Raw genomic sequence first — 24,808 nt, 5'->3', positions numbered from 1 at the left:
ACTTACCTTCACCACACACGTGCCCCTTTCCAAGAGGGTCAAAGGACAGAGGTGTGGGAATGGCAGATCTCAGATGGGCAGGAGAGACTATGTAAAGCATGGAAAGTGACAGGAAGTGAGCAGAATAGGCTGGCGACCATTGTCTCAAAACATCTTCTTACTGTTGCTAGATGTTTCTTCTAAGTGTTACCTCTTCAGTGCTCTGTATTATTCAGGAACTCAGCTGCTAAGATGGCCATCAGAGCAGGGCTGGGCATTGCCTAAAGAAGGCACATAAAAGTGAAGGAACAGCGTCTTACCTGGAGGTGTCCTGGGGATGCAGTCACGGCAAGCTGGGCTTAAGGAAACAACTGCAAACATCAGCATAGCTGAACTCCTCTGAGGGGACCCTTTCAGTTGTAACTAGCTGGTGCCTTCGGAACAATAGGACTCTTGGTTTCTGAGATTATTCGTATTGATTGAAAAGTAATAGAGAAACTTCTGAAGTGAGCAGAAAAGCCCCTTGTGAAAATGGGACTTTTAAGTGAAAAAAATTCTTACTGCTGTGCCATTTTTCTGCCTGCACTCACCCACAATGCTGGAAAGACAGCAGTAATTTAAAAAACAGAGGGTGTGATTTTCAGCTTTTGTAAACTGAGCTCCAGTGAAGCCATATTGGTTCATGCCACCTTGGGACCTGGCATAAACATGCCTCTGTGATGGGCACAAGACAATAGGTTGGCATGGATATAGTCAGAGGATGGTGCAGATTGCAGGGCTGGCAGCCCTGACCATAGCACAGAGCACATACATCTCATTTCCAAGTACGCAAAATGTTTTTAGATCACCTGATTCTAAATGGCAAATTTGACTTTTTAAACTGCAAATGTAGTTCTGGTCTGGGGATACTTTCCTTTGCAATTGCATGATGAAATAATCCCATAAAGCAAAGAAATGCAGGTTGCATGTGACTTGATAGAATCCTTATTTATTTGTCATTTGATCCTGTACACTGCAAAATAATAATATGAATGCACCATCTAAGCTATTAATACATTATGTACATACAGAGAAGGAACAGTTAATTTTACATGAAATGGAAAAGGCACGTAATGCAGTGATACACTATGATCATTGTGAGCTGGCCAAGTTCCAGCTGCAATATTTTTATGCTGCCTAGTGTAAATGTTCCTGGGACTCTGAAGATGCTCCTCACTGTTTCACAGGCTGGACATCACCTATTTCCAAAGGAAAAGGGAATGGTTTGTGAAAGGGAAGTAACTTGTTTCATCCTTCCTCTGCTTCTGAATATGGTCAGAGGGATTTTGTGCAGAGCAGATCATGTGTTCTAACTTCGAACTTCTCTTTGTAGAAAACTCTTAGACCTGAAGAGAAAGTTTAAATGTGTAAAGTTTGGGACAATATTGTGCATTTGCTTCTTTAATGGATAAGTGAGCATGAACGAATGATTTTACTTTCAGCTTTTAAGTCAAATAATGAGATTGATTAAACAAATGTAATTTTGAAATATTTTAAGTCTTCTGCCTGGAGATACCTCCATGTTAATGGAGGTCATCAGTGCTTTTTGAGAAACCAGAACCCAGTTGTGGTATTTTATTCTTTATACAAACACAAATACTCCCCACAACTCTCAGATGTTACTGCTCCTCCCTGAATGTCTGTGCTTCTGTCTGCATTTTATAATACCCCTGGGCTTAGAAGCAGTAAATAGCTTGACATCTGCTATATCAGTCTTTATCTATGGTTTAAATTTCAGCAAAGATGATATTAGACACTTGTTATAATGTATTCTATTTTGTTTAACTATTGTTCCCTGGTTGAGATGTGGCTCGGAAGGGTCAGTCTTCCTAACCATGTATTTCGTGGTCACTATAGCATGTTAATACAGTGGCAGTTTTGGGACATTTTGTGCTTCTCCAGGCTGCCATTGAGGTTTTCCAGCTGCAGCATCTGCCTCCCTGCCTTCTTTGGATGTTGCCTTGTTAATTCAGCTTTCCAGACAGTGTATTTAGAGCTGGCATTTTGCCTTTTGAGCCTTTTCTTGTTTGTTTCTTATGAGATCATAGCGTTTTAATATTACATATTTTAATCTCTCTTTGAGATGAAATGTGCTGCCTCTAAGTTATGTTGCACAGATCAGCTTTGGTAGGTAATTTTCTTCCTGACTCACCCTTGTCCTCCCTCTCTTTCTTATGGCCTCATAGCATGAAAGTCCAGTTTCACCCTTGCTGTGATCCAGCTTTTGCCTCCACTTTCCCCAAGTACCATCCACTTTCATTTCCTTTTCTTCCCTCACTTTTGAGTGAATTTTCACCACTCTTAGTTTTATCTTTTCCTCTCCACTGAGACTGACAGCAATCACAACTTACTCTAATCTCAGTTTAAAGGTTTTTCCCCTGCCTTCTGTCTCCTTGACTTATCTTCTACAAACCACACTCATATTTCACTGTGAGATTTTCTCTTTGTTGTGCTTTTATGGGTGTCTTTTTAATTCTTTAGGAGCATATTCCTCCAGAGCTTTCTTTGGTCTGTATGAAAACTCTTCAGGCTTTCATCTTCTCTGCCTTTTCCTTCCTCTGTACATGTTCCTGGGTATCTCGCTCAGCCCTACAGATTCTTTGTGGAAGCACTTTCTTGCATATTTTATTGCCTCTCTACATACTGTTTTTCTACCGTCTCCACAGTTAATCCAGAAAGTTACACCACCAAGAAGAGCAGATTTATTTTCCAGCCACTTCCTTATTCTTGCTCTGTCTTCCATTGTGAACAATAACTCTTTCCTTCAGGGTAGTTCTCCATGCAAACTGCCTCCATCTTCACCTCCTTTTTTCCTCTGAATCATACAACTTAGTCTGGAAGGGACCTGCTGATGTCATTTAGTCCAACCTCCTGCTCAAAGAAGAGCAAACGTCAAAGTTACATCTTTATTAGCACCATTGTACTATTTCTTTATTATAACCATTCTGCTATTTCTGAAATGACCTGATTTCTAGTTTTCTTTCTCTATCTCTGCTATTCACTGAGATCTCTATCAATTTTATTTCTCCTTTTAGCCCACTGACTAGAAATCCAAGGACATAAAGCTGATGTGTGGAAGCATCTTTCCATCTGCTTTATGCGTTCAACACTGCTTCTGCTATTTGTGCCCAGTTCTTCTAGATTCTCAGTTTTTCAGAGCTGTCTGTTTCTCTCTGTCCCCAGGCTCTTCCCAGCCTGCAGCCTTATGGCTCTTCTCCACTTACTGCTCTCCCTCTTTTTATCACAGGTTCCTATCTTTGCCTGCTTTGCCACCTCCTAGGCAGAGATGGCCTCACCTTTGTGTCTCTTCCAGCTTTTTTAGGGTGAGACTAAAGAAACGTGTGTAACAATCTGAACAAATCATCCTACTTCTCTTGTGGTCTCTCATTCCCACATTCTGTTCTTTCGGTGTCATTTGCTGAGTGTTTGCTGCCTCAAAATGTACACTCACTGAGTCAATTTCTTCTTCCAATATTTTCTCTTTCTAAAAATGATCACACTTAACAAACACACTTTATTATGCCTTAGCAGTGTCTCAGAGGGCAGATGCTGGGCTAAACCAAGTTTCACTTTAAAGTTATAAAAGCTGTAATTACATAACGCTGTAGAATCACAGGCTGGTTTGGGTTGGAAGGGACCTTAAAGATCAGCCAGTTCCACCCTCCCTGCCATGGGCAGGGACACCTTCCCCTAGACCAGGTTTCCAAGCCCCATCCAACCTGGCCTTGAACACTACCATGATTTGAAAAGATCTACCTTGAACCTCTGCTATCTCTTATCCTCCATCATACTTTATTAACTTATTTTTCCACTGCTTCCTTAGTTGCCATTTGAACTCTCCAGATTTAGACTGCAGCTGTACAACAACAATTGCATTCAAGATAATAAGCTTCAGTACTAAAGTTGTAAATTGGGCTAGAATAAAATCTGTTGTGCATTTTCAATGTAACTACATTCTGCTCTTTTAGCTCGACTTGAATCCTGCCATCCACTCACATTTTCTGTTGTGCTTTGTTTTGAAAGATATTGGTGAAGACTGCAAAAAATCCAGAATGTGCTCATGATCATAGTTACTGCTGATCATTTAATACAAAAACAAACGTAAGTGACATTGATCTTCAGTAATCCCTTAAGGGGTTCATTCAAAATGATTTATGAACTGATCATCAATTAAAAAGATGAGTTAAACTCTTGGATACTGAGTGTGCATACTCTATTACGCAACTTCTGGAATAACCATCTGGGGTTCGATGCATATATCTGGGATGTTTCACAAAAGAAATGCCATCATGGACTTTCCACTCCACTGCTGCTTTACTGTGGGTTCAGTTTGTGTGGGAGCAATGTTTATGCTTTAATTTCTTGTCTACATGTGAAAATCAAATGGATGAGTTACTGCTAAAATTTGCCTCTACATTTCAAAGAGCCCCTTTGATCTGGGTGTATTTTTGGCACATCTTTTCCTGCTACAAATACAATCATTAAATCTCTTTAATATTTTCAAATGTCTATTTCATCACAAGATTTCTTCCAAATTTCTCCTGGTATTCCATTACATTTTATGTGTTTCTTTTTCAATGAACAGTTGCCATCCTTTTGCTGCTGAGGTTTATGAGGTAGTTAAATGGAATTATCCCTGTTTTAAACAAGGAAAATTGAGGCATAAAAATTTTTTTGTCCATTATCATATGAGAAGTCTGAGCTTCAGGAGAAGCACCGAAACAGTCATAATTATTTCCAAGTCAGTGTTTTACTTGTAAGCCATTTCTGCCTCTTTTCTGGTATTTTCCATGGGAAACCTTTCTGAGCATGCTTTTTGGCAGCCAGTGTAAATTTGCAATGTGAGAAGCAATAGTTTTTTAAAATGGACTATCAGGGAATATTGTAGTAAGAAAACAGCAATAGTGTGGATGCACAGAATTCATTTAGGGTGTTTAGATTCCATGTCCCTTAAGAAGTCAAATTGGGCCCACTGAATATTTTAGGACACAGTCTTTTATACTCTGAGAAATATATGTTTTTGCCGGAACTGAAATTCTTTTCAGTAGAAGGTGGAAGGGCAGCGTGTAAAATGAGAGGCATGGAGGAAAGAAAACCAATTTAATTTGAAGCATTTATTTTGGGGAGGTTTTGCACAGCTTCCTTTTAATCCCTGATTAACAGATGAAAGTAGATACGCTAAGACAGAGCTCTAGTACTAAACCTTTGATAACAGAATTACAGTGTCTTTATTGTACAGGCTCACTTGATTTGTCTCTATCATCTTCTACAGCAGTGATTCCTAGGCAGTCAAAGGACAGCACAAATGAGAAGCTGTTATTCGTGTTGCGTCTGAGACAGGCACTTACATGTATCCCGGAAGCCATTACTATCTGTAATGCCTACTGTTGATTATCAAGGCTGGAGTTTCCAGTGCAAATAAAAATTGTCCTTGGATGCATTGTCCAAAACCACGATAGAAGGCATTGGTTCCCATAAATGCTATGAGAAATTTTATGCTATTGAACTTAAAAGGAAAATACCGAAAATATCGAAAGCCCAGAGTCATTGTGATCTTTATAATGAGTATTCCTGGTACCAGACTGAAAATTAACATAGCTAACATGTACACTGTCCACTTTCAGCCATTTTCCGGGATGGAGGAGTGCTTGCTTCTAAATCAGTCTTTCCATCGGCGGTGGCTGCACCATGTTCCACATCTCTACCCGGGATCCCTCCTTCTCCTGCCGGCTGGGGCTGTAGGTCCCTTGAGTTGCCCGTTTATTGGCAGCGATGACTGAAATCACAACTGCCAAGAAGAGGATCAATAACAAGGCCAGCGTTACTGAGCCAATGGAGGTGAATATGTTCGAGATCAAGTCAGTTGTCAACTGGAAGGATTGAAATAATCGCAATGTAATTTCTGTCAAGAGAATACGCAGACACACTTGAGCTACCATGGGAAGAAAACAAAAACCATTCTATGGACAGGGCTTTGCATAGATGCACTACTGCCAAAGCACTGTTTATTGGTAGAGAAGTACATTACCCCCTGCAGATTCTGTTCTTTTGACTTTTCAGAAAATTACGTACACCATGCTGTATATTTAATATACAAGGCAGAGCTGGATGAATTCACACAATGACCCATTTCATTTGACAGCCTCCTTTCTGCTTGAAAATAACCTGTAAGTTAGTCTGTCTGTGGACTGTAATTCAGCAATTACTTGTTTAATCGTTTTAATAATAATTCATTTTCCCTAGTTTGGTTGGGAACACTTTATTGCTGGTGTTCGCTACTACAAGTTAAACATGAGCTATTTTGACTGGATGTATTTTCAATCACCTTTGTGTTTTTCTTGCTGGAGGAGTCAAGTTTATGTGAATACTTAGATATAGAAAATCTGCTTACTGTAAATAGTTTTGTAAAATGCAGCATCTCTGCAGCATCCCTGCCAGTAAACTTTCCTACCAGCATGATTGCATGGAATAAGTGTACAGAGGCTGCACACGAGTGCAACTGAAATCTATGCAGTGAGAAAGCAATCCATATATTTTCACAAATACATTTTAAAATATCCAGCTCTTCTTCTACATACAGGCTCTACAGCTTCATCAACAGAAACACAAGCAGCACAGTACAGGATGAACGTAAGGATGCTCTGAGATTTTTTTCTGTTTTCATGTGGCAGGGGGAAATGTAATGATGTCAGGAGGCACAATGTGCATAAACAAATCTGCCAGGTGAAAAGCTTGAGAGCAGAGAAGTTTTATAGTTTGTAGCTGAATGTTTTATACATATCAATATATGTGCTTTTATGTGTAAAACATGCTTCTGGTAAGGTAAGCCAATGAAGTGATGTGGTTAGTGTGGAAAAGTGGTCACTATGGACAGAATGACCCTAGCAGGAATTGAACTTCTGGGCAGATTCTGCCATCCATCATCTTTTGATTTGTATTACAAGTGACAGCTGAACTGCCATAGATGGAAGTGTGCTTGAGGCTGAACTTTCAAATCCCAAAGTATTTAGAAATGGAAGACAGCAGGTCGAAGCCCATTTCCCAGTTAGATGCTGCATGTTACAGGATACTTTAGTGACCTGCTTACTCGTCACTTCTAAGGAAGTGCAATTACAGTCCTGAGAATAATGATAATTTTGCATTCAGCAATGGATGTCCTGTAAGTGGATGTTATTGCTGTGCGTGCATTGCTTGGACTTATTCCTTTGCAGAGCATGCCAGAGGGAAAATATTAAAACAATCCTTCCTCTTTTTTAATGTCTCCACCTCCACACTGATGTAAAGAGTCTTACTATAATATTAATAAGTTTGGCTCAGGGATTCTCTCTCATGGATGGATGATCAGCTAGGGTATTTTCCTCTGTCCTTGGTAGCTAAATGTATGGTTTCTATGATTTTAAAAACATTTTTCCAATAGAAGTCATTTCAGTGCAGGTGGACAGCCCACATGACTCCAGCCCCCCCAAAAGGTGGTCTATTAAATTGTATTGGATTGGGAAGGTCATTTCATCTTTAGATGATGCAGCAGATATATTTGAGATGTTAGTTTTCCTCTGTACTGTACTAGACTATATGACCCTTGTTCCTCTTTTCTCAGAGAGACTGCAACTTTTTAATGGAATCTTTATTCTCAGAAGCTGTGTTTTATTGTCACTGTCTGCTCTAGGAAACTGAGGACCAAGATAATCTAAGTTAACTCTCATCCAGGGGTTGAATAGGACATTTCTTTCATGAAAGAAATTCACTACTGCAAGCAAATGGTAAAGCCTGGTCTTTGATATGTGTAATTTCTGAACCTACTCTCTTATTTTCCAGCCCATGCTCTTCCTATTCCTGTTGTAAGTCTGTCTGTATCTATGGAGACATTTTCATTTATTAGATCATCCAAAGTAATTTTGTTACTTTAAGAAAAAAATATGCAAAAGAATCAGTGAGAAAAAACCTCTTATTAAAACTTATTAAAATCCATTCACACTTCTAAACCTCGTTCTCAAGTTAAAACAATCATAACAGGGCATTTTTTCATTCTGCACTAAATTATTACAGAAACCTTACCCACACCTGTCCACTACACATTTTGTTTCAATTAATTTTTTTTTTCTGTCTAATAACCACTGTTAATTAATTGGATTCAGTTTGGTCAATCAGTGACTTGAACTTGAAAAAAATACTGAAAATTGCCTGTATTGACTGTAGATGTGTTGGACAAAATACTTGTATTAAGCCTGTAGGTTAAAAAAAGTTATTCCACCAACTAAAATCCAGACAGCTGGGGTTTTCACCATGACCAGATACAGAAGTTAATTCTATTTCTGTGTTTATGTTGCTTCTAATTTCCAACTACAAAAAAAAAAAGGCCTTTATTATTATCTTTTTAGGCCTTTATCTAAAAGGCCTATTATTATCTTTTTTGGGTGGATTCTATTGAGACCCAACTCCCCCCCCCAATCTACCATTCAAGTGCTGTTCCCTGGTTTATCAGCCCACAGATCACTGCCTGAGTATACACTGTAGGTAGCCCCTTAAGCGCTAGCACTGACCTGATAACAAGAGTTGCCAGAAGGCTCTGCAGTCTGGTCCCATCAAAATCAACCACTTCTTTAGTAATGAATGGCTAAACAGTTGAATTAACTTCGAAAATCATCTGGCTGGTCTGCAAAAATACATCTGAAAAGTTCTGTCCCCCGTCATCTCAGTCCATTTACTGCAGTATTTGGTGGTGATGATAGACTGAAATGATTATAACTGATGATCCCGGAGAGAAAAAGGATTGAGAAGCATTTTTAGAAACATAGTGCTGCTGAGACAGCAGAACAAGAGGTTTTCTGTTACTGACCCTACTGTGTATTTTGCATAATGATGGGGAGTGGCCTTTTAAAAAACAGCTTGAAAGTAAAAAAGTCCCTTATCGCTGCTTCAGGCTCTTCTGGCAAGTCCTTGCCTGTTGCTTCCACCATAGATGGATCTAGGCTATGAACCTCTGCTGTTTCCCAGAGCAGAGCCCCTCTGACCACCATGGGACTGCTCAGGTGTTTAGCTGCTTACCTCGGTGTTCACACCTATGTAGCAGATCGCCCACAGCTGCAAGCCTATGGGTGTCCTAAGGCATGGGGTGTTGAGGCACACACAGCTGATGTCTCTCTGATTAGGCTACAACATCACTTTTCAGCTTGATATCACGCAGGCTGCTATTCTCTTCCCCATGTTAGCTTGTTAAGATCTGGTTATTGAACGACTGCCTGGGACATGGTCACTTGAATATGCAGCTTTGATGTGTTTATTACACAGCCCTGGCAGAGTCCCGTGCGAGAGGTGTTCTGTGACTTAGAGCTTCAAAAGCAGAAGGGGAAACTATGGAAAGGGAAGGATAAAGCCAGGCAAAGTTCATTCTGTCTCAGCACAAACGAAAAAAAACACATGAAGAGAAATGTTACTGTTTTTTTTTTTGCTAAAGACCTTTGTTGTTAGGGAAGCCTGTGAGACCCACATACTCTGTGATAGCCTTTCAGAAGTAATTCTTGCTAACGAATACTGCATGGTGATCACAGCTATTTCTGAAGGTTACTTAAGCACTGCTTACGGATAGGTAAATATATGTAGGGTTACTGAAGGAGGGTTAATTTACTGACTGGGCAATACCTTAGAGATTTGCACTGACCTTTGAGCAGGAGGTTGGACTGGGAGACCTCCTGAGGCCTCTTCCAACCTGAATTATCTTATAAACCTGTTTAAAAGAGTGAGAGTTCCATGCCCTTCAAATACAGCAGCTGCCAGTAAAAGCCCTATCCTTAATGGTAATGGATGCTGATGGCAAGATGATGTCATGTGCTATGGCAGTACCAATAAAACAAAGTCTGCTAACACTAGAAAGCCAATCTGCTTCTCACTGAGATATTTTATGTAGCATATTTTATTTATATGTCTTTGGATGTCAGCTGGAGCAAGGCAAATTTATTTTGGAAATATTGAGAAGAAAAAGGAAGAAAAAATATTCTTGAATTCAGTTTTCATGTAGTGATTATTTAATCTAAAAAGAGAGGAAGAAATGCAGAAAAAAAACCCTTGCCTTTAAGAAACGAATCTTTTGGCTTTTCCCTGGTGGTTTCGTTTCAAAGTTGATTAAGTTTTTAGGGTTTTAAAATTATAAAATTAAAATGAGTTAAAATGTTTAGATTAGAGAAAATAAATCATTGGATAGAGTGAAACTTCATTGTAGGGCTGGGTTTTGCTTTTCATTTGGTTATTGAAATAGATTGGCTATTCTACCTTTTGTCCTTGATTTGCTTTGTGGATGAACAATGTGGTTAAGGAAGGTCCAGTTCACAAGTAGATAAATGCTCAGTAGCATTTACCAATCCAGCCTATGTATGCTTGTTTTTAAACAAGCCATCTTCTAAATGGTTATTTTTAAGAGGGGAGCATTAGGGATTTGCTGTATATGAACGTTTCCATGTGTGTCAAATTTCAAAGGCGAGCGGAATAGCACACACGAGCCAGAAAAATACAGAGGGCCTCTTCCTCTTGTGTGTTTTACATCAACATGACTTAGCTGATCTAATCCAGCTTCATGTCAATTGGGAGATGAGAATTATTGCCACAGACACCAAGGGCTGAGCCAGATCAGGGAGAGAGATCAAGCCTCAGTGCCAGCAAGGAATTCACTTTGGGAGAAGTAGCATGAGCTTCCTCAGAACGCTGCTACCCAGGCATGAGCTTTGCATGGGAAAGTACGGCTTGGACCAAGGGCAAATGTCTTTGGGATGTGACAGGCATAGCGTGCTCTGAAAGCAGAAGTGTGCCTCTGTGGCTGGGCATTAAGAATTAATCAGCCTTCATTTCAGCACTCCCACAGTAATGTGTCTGATTCTGGATGCTTCACAAGACAGAGACATCAACACAAGCTTTAAACCACAGGGACTGCCAAACCCCAGAGAATTCCCTTCTCTGCCACGTGTGGGGCTTTCTGGGACTTCTGCAGCTGCTTGTGTGCGCTGGAGCTTTCACCGGCAAAGTGTCTGGATCCTGAGTTCCTGACACCACTCATAAGGTTATCACTTCATTCACAGTAAGAACATCTGATCCAAGCCATCCAGATTTACTGCCCCCAAATCAAAACCATTTGCTATAGTAATGAGGGACGATTGGCTTGAGTGGTCCTAATCCGTGTCAGAATTGCTTTGAAAGGTTTGGGGGCATATAGGGATAATACTGAGCAGCTGAAGAAAAGCCATTAACTTGACTAAAAAGCCCATAGATATGCTGAGTTTATTTCTCTGAGGATTTACAACCATCTTATCAGATTTTTTTGTTGTTGTTAAAGGCTGAATTCAAATAAGAATCCCAGTAGTTCAAGAAGAAATCCAGTCAGTTATACACAAATCTGTTATAATGAGATGTATTGATAACCCCAGCTTGTGGGACTACAGTTTATTTTCAACAGCAGTAAAGTGGTCATAAATCTATAGATTGACTTTACTCCAATAAAAGTACCTTATTTAAGTGGCACATGAAGTACATTTTTTCATGATTATTTTTTTCACCTTAACAGGCAAACACCTATTGCTCTTCCTCACATCATCTGTAAAAAGTAGCGGGTCTGCTTGTGCTAGACACCAGCCACCAGGTCCCAAAAGCGGTATTGACATAGCCGCTGGGCTGCTGAGTTGAACCAATAGTCCATTTGGACTCATTTAAAGAGATCAGATTCATGTCTGGCTGAGCCAAACACTGCACAGGCCACTGGAAATGGCACGTTATTTTGAAGATTCTATATGCATTTCCTATTTTCCTTAACTGCTCTATCTTCTTTATGCTCTATCCTGCTTTCCTACTGTAGTTTTGCTTTCTTAATGGATAAGAACAAGACCAGTTTGTATTAGGACCAGATTCAGACTTGGAGCCTTGAATACATGATGAAGATCTCTGTGGCCTAAAGCTGTGACTGCTTTCACCTGCAATCAGCCAGCTCATATCTCCAGTTTAGGCTGTCCTGTAGCTGCCACATGATGGCTCTGGTGCCTTTTGTATGCCAGGTAGCACCCCAAGGTAAGCATGACTACTTCTCTCTCCACATCTTGGGAACTTCTCTGTCTGACACCATGCCCACTGTGAGGAAGCTATCCCGTTGAACCTCACCTATCTCTGTAGTCCTCTGGAAGTCTATCCATCTATACTACATAGACAGCTGTAAATAATCCTGAATTTTTGTCATTGCTGATGTCTGCAGGAAAAGACAAACCCATTGCTGGACAGCCTGGATGAGACCCTGAGTCCTTCACATATCTTAATGAATATTGCTGAAAACAAAACTCAAGTGACTGCTTCTGATGTGTGCAGAACTATTTTATGTGTGTGTATATATATATATATACACATAGGCATCTCACTTTGAAGAAGAGTGATTGTAAGTAATCTTTCTTTTAATTTCTCTGTTTTCTGGTGGATATTGTTGTCTGAATGTTTGTTAAAATATCTCTGAAGAAATTACATTCTCTACCACCTCTATTTAGTATATTTTTGATAAAATGTGGTTCAAATAGTTTGTCTTAGTTGAAATGTGGCAGTTTGAGTGAATTTCTTCCTAGAAAATGTCAGCTTTTAGTTGTCTGACAGCTCTTGAAATCAAAGCACAAACGTAGAGAGAATTAGTGTTAGCAGCTGTAATGATAAACTGATTATCTGGCTTGACCAATTATAGATCAGAAAAATGCAATCTTTACTATCAAACAGTACTGTGTCTCTGGTGTCCCATGAGAAAATGAAGAAAAAGGAGATGATTGAAGTCTATGATTTGGCTGGGCTTGCAAGAAAAACGCCTCATTAAGAAATTCTGACAGCCTCCCTCCTGACATGTGAAGTCACAGCATGTGACACTACAGGAGTTAACCAGGAAGTTTGTTCTTATAGTGGAGCGAGAAGTTGGAGATTGGGGAGGGACCTTTCTAAAGTGGTACAACTAAATTGTAAAGCAGACTTTGGTTAAACAAGGGGTTTATTCACATTAGTCCTGATCTTCCAGTCACATTAGTATACACAAACCACCTCATCCCCACATTAGGCTACAGGACAATTCCTGAATCACTTGGAAACAATTCTGTGTCTAAGCCAAACCAATTTGCCCCTCCTCAGTGCTAGTACTTGCAGTAATGTTTGTCTCAAGTGGCCTTCTATTGACAATATTAGGCTTTTGGCTGAGCAGCTTTTCAAATTCAGAAGCTTGCTTTTAGGAGTTAACCTTTAAAGAACAGGTTGCATACAGTAACTATAATTAACTACTTGTAGTATTGATGTCTGGTGTATTAACTGTTTAATGGAAGTGGTCCAACCATGAAAGCAGTGATATCTAGTAAGTCTGGGATTGTCTGTTCTAGGCAGAAGAAATAATAGTTTTGGGTTTGGCCACTGTAGTTTACGTTAGCGCAGCCAAGGACCGAAAAGGCCAGAAGTACGTAAGTAGCCCCTTAAAATCTCCAAATATTTTGCTGGATCAGTATCTCACAGGACAGACTATTAAATGCCTTTTCTCTCAGACAGCAAAGTGTTGGTTATACACAGAGAAGTGATTTGGCTGGCAGTTTGGGAGGTAAGCTCTCATCAAGCTGTGGGCTTTGAGAAGACTCCTCGATAGCATTTCTGCAGCAACTGCCAGTGTTAATTTTGTAAGTGTGCTCCAGCTCTTTTTAAGATCATCTTGGTGGTGTAGCACAGACTAAATGTGCAGCTCCAATGTGTTGTTATGAGATGCCTTTTAAAATTCTATCGACAGCCCCTGCTGTAGGAACTCCACCATCTGCTGCAATCTGAAAGGATAAGAGGGAAAATCTATAGCTGGTGCAAATCCAGGCATACCATGCCGAGGAGGAGTTTGTCCCATAGCTGCTAAGTCACAGACTAGACAAATGTTTTAGTAGAGGTGTCAGACTCTGGGGTGGAACATCCCTTTCCAGTTTGGGGAATGCTTTGAGGTTTCATATAGAATTATCTTTTACATGGGTAACAGCACAGCGCATCAGATGCGTGTAGCTGGGTTGAGTTCATTGAATCCCTATAGCAGCCACAGTAGAAATGACTCCTGAAGAGGGATATGGAAGAATACTCAGTAGAGGCCTTTTGAAGGTCCCGTTGTCATGGGAGAGTGACATGGATGGGAGGGGGTCAGTAGGTTAAACCCAAAAGCAGCAGAAGAATAGGAAAAGATGCTGCAGTGATGAAGAAGAGCGCAGGAAATTTCCTGAGGAAAAGAGATTCAGTAGATTTCTGAGTGAAGCAGTTAAAGTGATGAGAAGGAAGAATGAATGACAAAGCTGCTTTCTTCATTGATTGCATAGGTGTTGAGTAGACCAGCTTGTGAAGGGTGATGTTGTAACATTCAAGATAGGGCAGATGGGAATTACAGCATTTAGATAAGAGAACAGGGCAGGAAATTATAATGTAAGCTGTCAACAGCTATGTCAAGGGTGAAAGTAAACCAACTTCTGATTTTCCGAATTTTGCAATCTCTCAGTCTAGATTTACCCACCCCCACCCCCAATACAGAAAAAGCAGAGAAGAGAGAATCTTTGCTGTGGTATTTGCAATCTGGAAGCATAAATCCTAAGTGAGTACCTGCACATTGTTCCTCCTCACTAATATGTTTCCATGCATAGTTTTCACAAGGCATGATTTGCCTGTTTTCTGCATTATTAATTTCTATTAACTTTAATGGAGTTGCACAATTTGCACTGTGGGCACAGAGCTGATTGCTCAAAACTCCACCTTCCAGCACACAGCTGTTGAAGATCTCTTCCTTAATTACTGATCATAGTGATAGATGTCCTTTTATTTCTGTGATCAGACAATTGAGAACTGCAGAAAGTACCCATTGAAGAAAAGCATCACAGCCTCCTTCTGCGGACTCAGGTCCCTGTCTGTGGCAATGTGATGCAGGGTCGTCTATCTCCCCAGATCCTGGTTCTCTGTGAGAACTGGTGCAACCTGTGCTGAAACGGCCAGTGTTGCCTCTTCCCACTGTGGGAATAAGAAATTGTTCTGCCCAGTGGTGCTTAACAGGTGGGTCAGAGGAGGACAGTATAGCAGAGACAGCACTATGATTTGAGTTGGATTTTGTAACTGCCGCAAACTTTCCATCCCTACTTCTCTGATAATAAACTACGCCTACGATCTCAAAATTGTTCTATGAAATACTTCTCCCTATTTGGTGTTAACCTCCAGCAAAAGAGGCATGTGTTGCTACCTAGCATTAATATTATGCTGTCAAGTGGTGATGAAGTAAGTAGCTATTTGACTGTTTCACACTGTCAGACAGCAAGGTATCAAGTCAACAGCTAGCCTTTGTTGGGTGCAGCACTTTGATTGCAGCCATCTCGTGCTTCCAACTGTAAATATTAATGGTATAAGGTAGACCTTTATTGGCTACATAATACTTGCCTTAGCACACTACATGACACTGTTGCATTACTTAGCTAATTATATTCCTTGAGAAAAATTTTGAGTATGGTTTTATCCTGATGGCTTTTTTTCTAGTAGGAAGTTGATTAGAGACAGCAAACTTCATTGCATTTTAGCCTCAGGAAAGACTATGGAAGAGATGCATACATGAAAAACGTAAATGGAAAAAAAACCCTATAAACATCTATGACAACAATTACTCCTTGAAACCCTGTTTTAATCTTGATTTAGACCCTCGATTTGTTGGTGGAGTTATTTTTTTGTTGTGGCGTTCTTAGAGGCATACGGGTATGCCTCTACCTGTAAATAGAGATTATTAGACCAAGTACTGCACAGCTAATATAGCATCTATTGCTGGCATTCAACAGGTTTGCATAAACTTGACCTGGATGAAGCTAACTCTCATAATTGTTTTTTGGATGTGTGCTGAAGATGCAAGTGGTTCATGACATCTCTTTCTGTGTTATAGCCAGTGTTACAGCCAGCACAGTACATGAGAAAATGGTCTGTAAAAGTGTGTCAGATATTTACCTTAATTTTCTACTCCATGCTTTTGCCTTACTGCCACCTAAAGATAACTAACAGAAAATACATCCAGCTTCGGACAGGAGAGATTTACTCTAACATGCTAGGAAGTAATGGCAGCCTTATCAATGCTTTTCTTTTAAGAAGATTTTCTACACTTCCAGAAGATTTTCTAGATCATACTTCTTAGAGAGAGTTAAAAAAATGTCTGCTATCTCAGCTCACTGAATTTATGTCCGGTGCTTCAAGGCAAAGCGTATTAACTGTGAGTGTAACTCGTCCCTGTTTCTAGACAGATGATTAATTTAGATCTGGGGACGAAAGTAGCAGTTTCTACAGTGCATTGAATCAGGTCAAAATTTACCTTCATCTGCAGGTGTAAGCTATTTCTGATACATCTCCCTGTTGATTCTCAAATACCAGTGCTGTCCTCTCTTGAACAGGCAGGTAACCATGAAATCAAGCAAGTTATATGTAATTTTGGAAGACATGTCTAACATTAACATTTTCTTCTGGAAGTAGTGGTTTTGGGTGAGGATAAAAATGTGGTCATGAGCTAGGAAATTTCAACCCAAAACTTTCTCAAGGTAGAGTATGTTTTTTTAGGGTTCTGGTTCCAGGCCAGCTACATCCCAACCAGTCTGTGCATCAGGCCTGAGTGCTTCTCCAGGGGGGAGGGTAGCTGAGTCCTGAAGGGAAATAGCATGTTTGATTAATGGAAACAATAAAATAAGATAGGACCAAATGGAATTTTCCATGAGACACATCACAGCCTCGCGTGACTCTCACAGTCAATATGCTGCATCAGTTCACAAAATGGTAGGCTTTGGGATAAAAAAAGATATCAATTACATTACCATATGAACTCTGTGGAGGAAATGTACATGGCCATTTCATCACAAACAGATACTACTTGGAGAAAAGGGAACAGAGGGTCCCTTGGGGGTAAGGGTAGTGCAGCATGAGTGTTACCAGTGCTGCACCACACATGGGTGGAAATATTTCCATTTATTTCTAAAACAGATTAATTAGAGCCCAGACTATTTATGTGCTTGAGAATCTCCAAAATCCCTACCCTGCCATTTCACAGCATCCAACAACAACCACAGTTTTCTGCAGTGGTGCAAAATCTGCTCATACTAAATAATTACAAAGGTTTGTGAAGCTGCTCGTTTTCCTTTCCACTGCATTACAGCAGTATCACCATTTTTATTTTGCTGCTCTTAGTCATCTTGAGAAGTGAATCATCTGTTCTACCAAAGAGTGTTTGAATAAATTTAAGGACTGTTGTGTTTGCTCTACGGCTATTTTGGTACAAAGTTTAGACATTTGTGTAACAAGCTCTGCCTTTCATTTGAATGGCTCTCTGTATCAAAACAGATAAGTATTCCTGATCTTTTGAATACAAAATATTTTTCACATCCTCAGGAACAGGAATCTTTTTATTGCTTTTTAGTGGAAAAATATTCTATAAGCCTAATAAAGTGTACCATTTTTTTCAAGAGTTATTAGGAATGGGAATTTCATAACAAGAACTGAAAAATTCTCTTACACAAGAATGCACTTTACAAGAAGAGCTCATCAGGAGATGCATAGGCAAATTTACATGCCAGCCTTACTTTATTTGGAAACATCATAATTTCATGGACCCTTGATAGTAATCTTAAGCACATAATTAGTTTCCAAGATGTCAAACCTACAAGATGTATTTGTTATCCTAAGCTAAGGTGTCAATACCCCTAAGGAGCTCTGGCACTATTGCTGTCTAAAAAAAGCAGTGATTGGAATCGAGGACCATGGTTTCCATCCAGGCCTGAATAAATGTGGGTAGGTTTGCTGAAGTGCTTGATCTGTAGTACCTGGGAAATCTCCTTATTTACCCTTTATGTGGCGTCCTTTATATGTATATAAACTTATCTAAGGTGCGGGTAACTTTTGATCTTTCTCATTGCAATGGTGGTGAATGAGCTTCCTTTGAAGCCCCCCTGGTTCCTAATCTGGCAATAAATTTCATGTAAAGCCTCACAACCATGTTACAGTTCTGTCAACTTCAGTGAAGAGGACAAACACTGAATCCCAAGAGACTGTTGCCACCATGCACGCAGTATGAGTCAGTTATCTTTTCCATCATAAACTCCTTAACTTCTGCTCAGTTTCTTTTTCTTTTTGTAAGTACTCAAGTGAAAGACCAGACTAATTTTCAGCTTAAAAGTGAAGCTGGAATTCTGTTTTCTTTAGAAGCGTTTGTCAATTAGCTTATTTAGGATTTATGGAATTAAACCAGATTTATTGTCTCGTTTCTGTCAATGTTTGGCTAAGTTGTCCAGCAAACGGAAAGCATCTTACTGGGTAAAATTGGAAGCCCATAGGTGACTAACGCCTCCTGTTGGGGTATCACTGTTGTTCTGCTATTTTCTAGATAAATATCCACATTTTTTAAAAACAAAGTTTAAAAAAATTAGCACTGAACTTAATCATTTCTATGTCCTTTCCATTTTCAGTAGAAAACAGACACCAAAATGCAAAAAAAAAAAGGCTTTTTGATACATGCAGCAAAATAATTTTCTCATCAATTGTATTTTAAGAAACAAAGTAAATGGAACATGCCAAGTTTCAGCATTACATCATAGCAATATCTAGAAATACCAGAATTATCAAAATGCTCATTCATGTTTGAATAGTTCTTAGGATGAGATGAGAGTTACACGTTATTGCTACACAGATGGAAGACAGAAGTATTTGTTCCTACTCCTTACAGAAAAGCAAATGTGAACTATTATTTTTATAGTTGAGTTAATTGTTCTAAAGCAACTTCCAGAATACCTTCTTTCAGTGCTGCATTATTTGAAGATAGAAAAAAACAGATAAAAGAGAAAAGAATATGAACTCTCATGAATGATATGAGAAAAAGATGTAAAATTTAGTATCTGAACAATGCAGGCATAGAGTGCTTGAATGTGTTATAAAGCGAGCAATGACTGAAGTAAATGCCCATGTGATGTGAATGTGAGTCTACAGGGAAAACATCAAAAGGTGAGAAAAAGGAAAACAATGCCATTGCAACATAAAGGATGGTGTATAGACAAAATGTGCTAGCCTGAATACGAAATGTGTTATGTGAATACCATATTTGAGCTGATTCCTATAGTGCAGAGTGTTATGCTGTCATATGTCATCTGGGCTCCCTTTTCTACTTAAATTTACTATGCACATTAAATATTCAACTGCTTTTCACTGATGCATGCAGTAATGTTGGCCTTGTGAGGAGCTTTCTTGTATTTCCCAGCTTAGACACATCAGATAACCTTATTGTCTTTGAATCCTAATGTTTTTGTACCTTATGTTGTGACACATATTAAATATGTTTCTTGCAATATCCTTTTAGAAGTTTTAGTTAAATCCTGTGTTTTGAATATAGACTAATAGAAAATAGCAAAGGATATTAAGGGGCTGCTCTGCTCTGCTCTGCAAAACAACTGTAAAAATGGCATTGTGACATTTCCAATGACTTCCAGAACAGAGCTGCTCATTTTACAGATCTAAAGATGTTTCCTCTTACCCCACATTTGACCTGGCACAGCAATAAAGCTGGGTTCTCTGGCTCCTACCATCAGCACTAATGATTCTGCCATGATGGGTGATCTACAACTGTGTGAATGAATGAAAATGTGTAAATTCTAGCTTTTTCCCTGCTCAGTTAGGCTGACCCTGCTAGTCTATTAAAAATAGTAAAAACTTACCTCAGTCAATGAAATAACATTATTTTAATAACCTTTATCAGACTGTAATAAGTTTACCTATGCTGTGCAGTCTTTAAACAGTTGACATGATGAGGGTTTTCTCAAATTAAGATACTTCGGAGAGAAAGTCATAAAAAACAGGGAAAACCCTTTATGCTTCCAGCAGCAGCCTTACAGAATGTAGCTTATATAAGACCAGACTGCTTATTATCTGCTGGAGAAGACAGAAGTCACAGTAGATACAAATGTGCTCACTTACTAAGACATCAGTTTGATGCTCCCAATGGCCTGACCTGATCTTTCTGCCTGGAGTCATGGGTTGCTCAGCCACACCATGAGGCAGCTTCCATGTATGGCGAGACCCTCTCTGTTCACTCCCTGCAGGTTATGACAGCTGGCATAAGCTTTGCAGTGACCTGGGGCACTTGTAAATCCTCAGCTAGGGCTGTAGAGGAGCAGTAAGTGAGCAGCTTGTCTGAAAATCAGGATGGTAGCACTCCTCAGGTTCAGTTAACTTACCCAGCCTTACTTCTGAGGCTGGCAGCTGAATATTATTGACTTAGAGTTGTCAACGCTGAGCATACAAGCTTAGGCTAAGAAGAAAAAATATTATCTTACCTTAAAATAATTATATTTATGTATGAAAATAAACATTTTTCAAAATCTGTGTTGTATTTCTGCACTTCTTTGGCTCTTAAATTCTTCTCCAAGCCTGGGAGGGCTAGAGACTTAATCTGCTTTCATGCAGTCTGAAATCTTTGTGTTGGAGCAGAAGCACCAGCCATCTAGGGGCAGAATTGTTTGTTCAGATTGAAGGAATTGACAATACTGCTACCCTGGTGCCACAAATGAACACAATCTGAAGTATGAAAGTGTCCTAACCATCTGCAATAAGAAAGAGCATAAACTCAGGACAAGAGAAAAATCTTTACTGATGACAAAGAGAACAAAGTTCTTTCACCAAACACTTCCCCTTACAAGAGTTTAAACTTCTTTGCAATTTTTTGTCCTGTGTCCTGTATTTGAAGAAGCAGAATGCCAATGCTTTCTCTTGCACTCCAACTCCTCATATTTGAGAGGTTTTCAGCTGAAAGGTGGAGGTGAGACGTCAGGTTTTTTCTTCAAATAATATCCTAAAACTCTTCTAAACTGTTTTGAAACCTCAAGACTCAAACTGATGAGAGTACTGGCTGAGAACTAGTGCAGTGTGAAAGCTAACCTGCCTGGCTGTATTTGCTGTTATATTGCTCTATAGGTCTTGGAAATAAAATGTTTTTGTATTTCTGAGTGTAATGGCAAGATAGAGGTACACTGGAACAAGACAACCAGGTAAAGCCACAGTGAGACTGTGGGAAAATGATGTAGTTGTTATATTCCTGATGACCACATCTTTTAGTCAAATGATAATTATCCATTAATAGCCTCATAAGTATGAATATGTAAATAGCTGTGGAATGCATAATTAATGAATCACCAGGCATTAATTATTGTAATTAAGTATCATTTGCTACATTCATATTACTAACCCTTGCAGTTAATGAATACATTAGCTTATCGCTGTAGAGCAGATTCAATCAAAATTCTGTGTCTGTGCTATGGAAGCCTGAGAGAGTTTTATTCAATTTAGTTTCAATATTGAACATATCTTACATGCTTATCAGTGTATTTTTAATGACAGTAAATGTGAATCATAACTTCCAGTGCATGATGCTTGTCCTCACACCCAGGAGAATGGAAAGGTACCAGCTGGAAGAGGATATGAAAGCAACAGTGGTGCACATCAGAGCACGTAGGAGTAGCTCTCTTAAGTAAAGCTTTAATTCTGGGACATTAAATCTACCACCACTTTCAAGTTTCATATATATTTATGTGAACAATAGGAGAGGGTGTGCTTTGTGAGGAAGTGCTGCCCCAAAGGTGTAGCTGATGAGAATGTTGAAGAAACAATATCAAAGTACAGACTGAGCTATTTGCCATTCGGTGCAGATATGTGTCTACCTTTGGCTAGCACAAGCAGAACACAGCGCTAGCAGGATGTGCTCCTGAGTCTAATGGAGCCTCAGGGCACTCCTGAAACACAAAATGAACAACCAAACTCTGCTTTTTTTCTTCATCCTCTAGAGATCTGTTTCTAGGAAACTCAGACAGAAGACTTGGTGGAGGTTTTTTGTTGTTTTTTAGTTTTTATTCTTTGAACCAGGCTTTGTTGTTCTTGAAGTAGAACAGTTTTCCTGTCTTGTGGGAGGATCACTAACTGAAGTCATAATCATGAAAGTTCAAGTGCTAAAAGTTAATAGATAAAAGTGAAGTGCCCTCTTGGCTGAATGTCTGACTGTGTCCTGGTTTCAGCTGGGATAGGATTATTTTTCTCCCTAGAAGCTGGTACAGAGCTGTGTTCGGCCTTAGTATGAGAATAACACAGTAATGATTAAGGGAGTGGAACATCTCCCTTCTGAGGAGAGGCTGAGGGAGCTGGGTCTCTTTAGCTTGGAGAAGAGGAGACTGAGGGGTGACCTCATCAGTGTTTACAAATATATAAAGGGTGAGTGTCAGGATGATGGAGCTAGGTTTTTTCAGTGATGTCCAGTGATAGGACAAGGGGCAATGGGTGTAAACTGGAGCATAGGAGGTTCCATGTGAACATCAGGAAAAATTTCTTTACTGTGAGAGTGACAGATCACTGGAACAGGTTGCCCAGGGGGGTTGTGGAGTCTCCTATGTTGGAGATATTCAAGGCCTGCCTGGAGAAGTTCCTGTGTGATGTACTCTAGGTTACCCTGCTCTTGCAGGAGGGTTGGACTAGGTGATCTTTTGAGGTCCCTTCCAACCCTTGGGATTCTGTGATTCTGTAATGTTTTAGTTGTTGCTAAGTAGCACTTAACCTTTTCAATCTCTCATGCTCTGCCAGTGAGGAGAGGCAGAGACAGGACACCTGACCCAAACTAGCCAAAGAGGTATTCCCAGGAAAAATGTTTGCAATGAAAGAACAAAACCTGATTTCATCAATGCCAGTTTGAAGCAGATTTTTTCCTAAATTTAATTTTACCAGCATAGCGTAGTCACATGCACTGAGTAAATTGAGTATTGGATCTAGTTTCTTAAAAATTAAATGTTCTGGGCGCAAGAGAATACAAATAAGCATACAACATGAAGGCTATTTTCAAATTCAGAAGCATCTCTTTGTACTTAAAATTGTGATAGGATATTGCTGGCAGAGTACTAATTGTATTAGAGCATCTGCAGAGGAGAGTCAGCCAGAGCTTGATTTTTAAGGGTCAGAAGTAGGAACTGTGGTCAACAAAGCAAATCTGTCATTCTCTGTGTATATTGCCTCAGTGAAATACCTTGCATGTATGTACCAATCACATTAAAGAATACACTTTCATTCACCCCACAGCTGATGCAAATCCCTTTGCTCTTCTCTTCCAGTACTTCCACCACTGCTGTCTTTCCCCTCTGTTCAGATACCTTAACTCTCCCTCAAGCCCTAACACTGTTACTTCTCATTACTGGTATTTTTGAATGACAGTCACTGGCATCTGAAAAATAAATTGAATCTTAATGTCAAAATATAGAGCAAACCATTACAGATAATATCAGTATTTGTCATCACAAGCCATATATCCAAAACTCAATACCTTCCTTGTTTGTTTTCTTTCATTTGCATGTCTTCTATCCTTCTAAATCTGAGCATTCATCTGACATTTGTTTGTTTAATTTTTAACCTTTTAAACTAGAAATATCAGGTCCATTCTGCACTGGGTATGCTGAAAGACCTGTGCATGGGACAGGTCCAACCTATGGACTATGATAGCTCAAGGGAAAGAGATGACCCATCAATATGCCATCAGAGACCTTCTGGCATTTAAGTTTTCTAAATATTAACAGTGTGCTAGGAGGAACTGAGTAATAAGAGTAACTTTAAGCCACGGGGATAAAACCCCTCCCTCTCTGAATTGTTGGTCTGGGGCTTGTTTATTTCGTTGTGTTCTGTAAGGTACCAAGAGCTACCCAGCAGAGGTAACAACCTTGGATGGGTAACACAGTATTGAAGCCAAAGTGGTTAAATGGCTGAACAACTTTATTGGGAAGCAACTGCATGGCCCCGCACCCTCAGCATTCTTGGAGAATACATTAGAAAGACACAATTAGTTTTTGTGTGATGTAGCCGTGAAGTGCAGATGTTCAGAAAGCATGGAACACTTAAAGCAAATGAATAGGGTAATTAGCAGAAAATGAGGAGCAGACATGAAGGGCAAAGGCAAAAGGTTTATTTTGTGTATAAAGGTAGGAAAGTTATGTACACATGCACAATGTAGTTAAAAATACACAAGTACAAAGAGGAAAGGAGCAACATTTTGGAAGCCAGGATGACAAGGCATTAGAGGATGGAAAGAATTCAGTTATAGGTGTATATGCAGTAGAAGAAAGAGTGAACTGGTGCTCTGCTTATATATTCTAAATTAATAACTTCCGTATTGCTGTAAATACATATAAAACCTGTATTCAATATTGTATATACACTCATATCAAGTTTCTAGTATTTAAGAGAAAAAGTTTTGGAATCTCTATACAGATTTATTCTTGGCTTTTCATTTTATACATATTGCTATAGTATGTGTCAGACATACTGTTATTTCATGTATTGCTTTCTAACTTCCTTCAACAGGAATACCCGGACAAAATTTTTGCTTATTGTACTGTATCCTGTAGCATATATTCTATAATGTATGTAACAGTTCAATTTACTTATGAGAGCTGAACTAAACCCAGTAGAAAAACAAAGCAAACAACACAAATAAACTTGATTGTGATTTTTGACACTTTAAATTTGCAAACAAAAACTTGCTTTGAACAGCTTTGATTTGTAGCATCAGTGTTTTCATTTGAATTTGCAAACTTTCATATTTATTTGCTTTCAGTTAGCATTCCAAAATGATGTGATAGTTTTCATTTCAAATTATTTGTGTTTAAATTTCTCACTGTTCATTTCAATAATACCAAACCAAGTAACATTTTTAGCTGTGATTAAATGAAAGGTACAGTTTGGAATAAAATTTTCAACATAATCTGTTGTT

At 39.2% G+C, this 24,808-nt stretch overlaps 1 protein-coding gene across 3 annotated transcripts in view; it reads right to left on the bottom strand.

Annotated features, from left to right (window-relative positions):
* Positions 1-5,117: 5,117 nt before the first annotated feature.
* The window catches only part of CRB1 (crumbs cell polarity complex component 1), a 104,539-nt gene continuing 84,848 nt past the window's right edge, over positions 5,118-24,808 (bottom strand). For 2 of the 3 annotated variants that reach the window (XM_062613423.1, XM_062613424.1), the window contains one exon: positions 5,118-5,888. In XM_062613423.1, coding sequence (XP_062469407.1) covers positions 5,673-5,888 — 216 coding nt within the window. In that variant the 3' untranslated portion in view covers positions 5,118-5,672. The remainder of the gene's footprint in view (positions 5,889-24,808) is intronic. The other variant, XM_062613425.1, reaches the window with a different exon arrangement.

The sequence above is a fragment of the Pezoporus occidentalis genome, unplaced genomic scaffold, assembly GCF_034315485.1.
Source record: "Pezoporus occidentalis ecotype Australia unplaced genomic scaffold, CSIRO_AGI_Poc_V1 ctg167, whole genome shotgun sequence".
Lineage (NCBI taxonomy): Eukaryota > Metazoa > Chordata > Aves > Psittaciformes > Psittacidae > Pezoporus > Pezoporus occidentalis.
The sequence above is the reverse complement of the archived record's forward strand: the minus strand, read 5'-3'. Positions and strand labels throughout refer to the sequence as shown.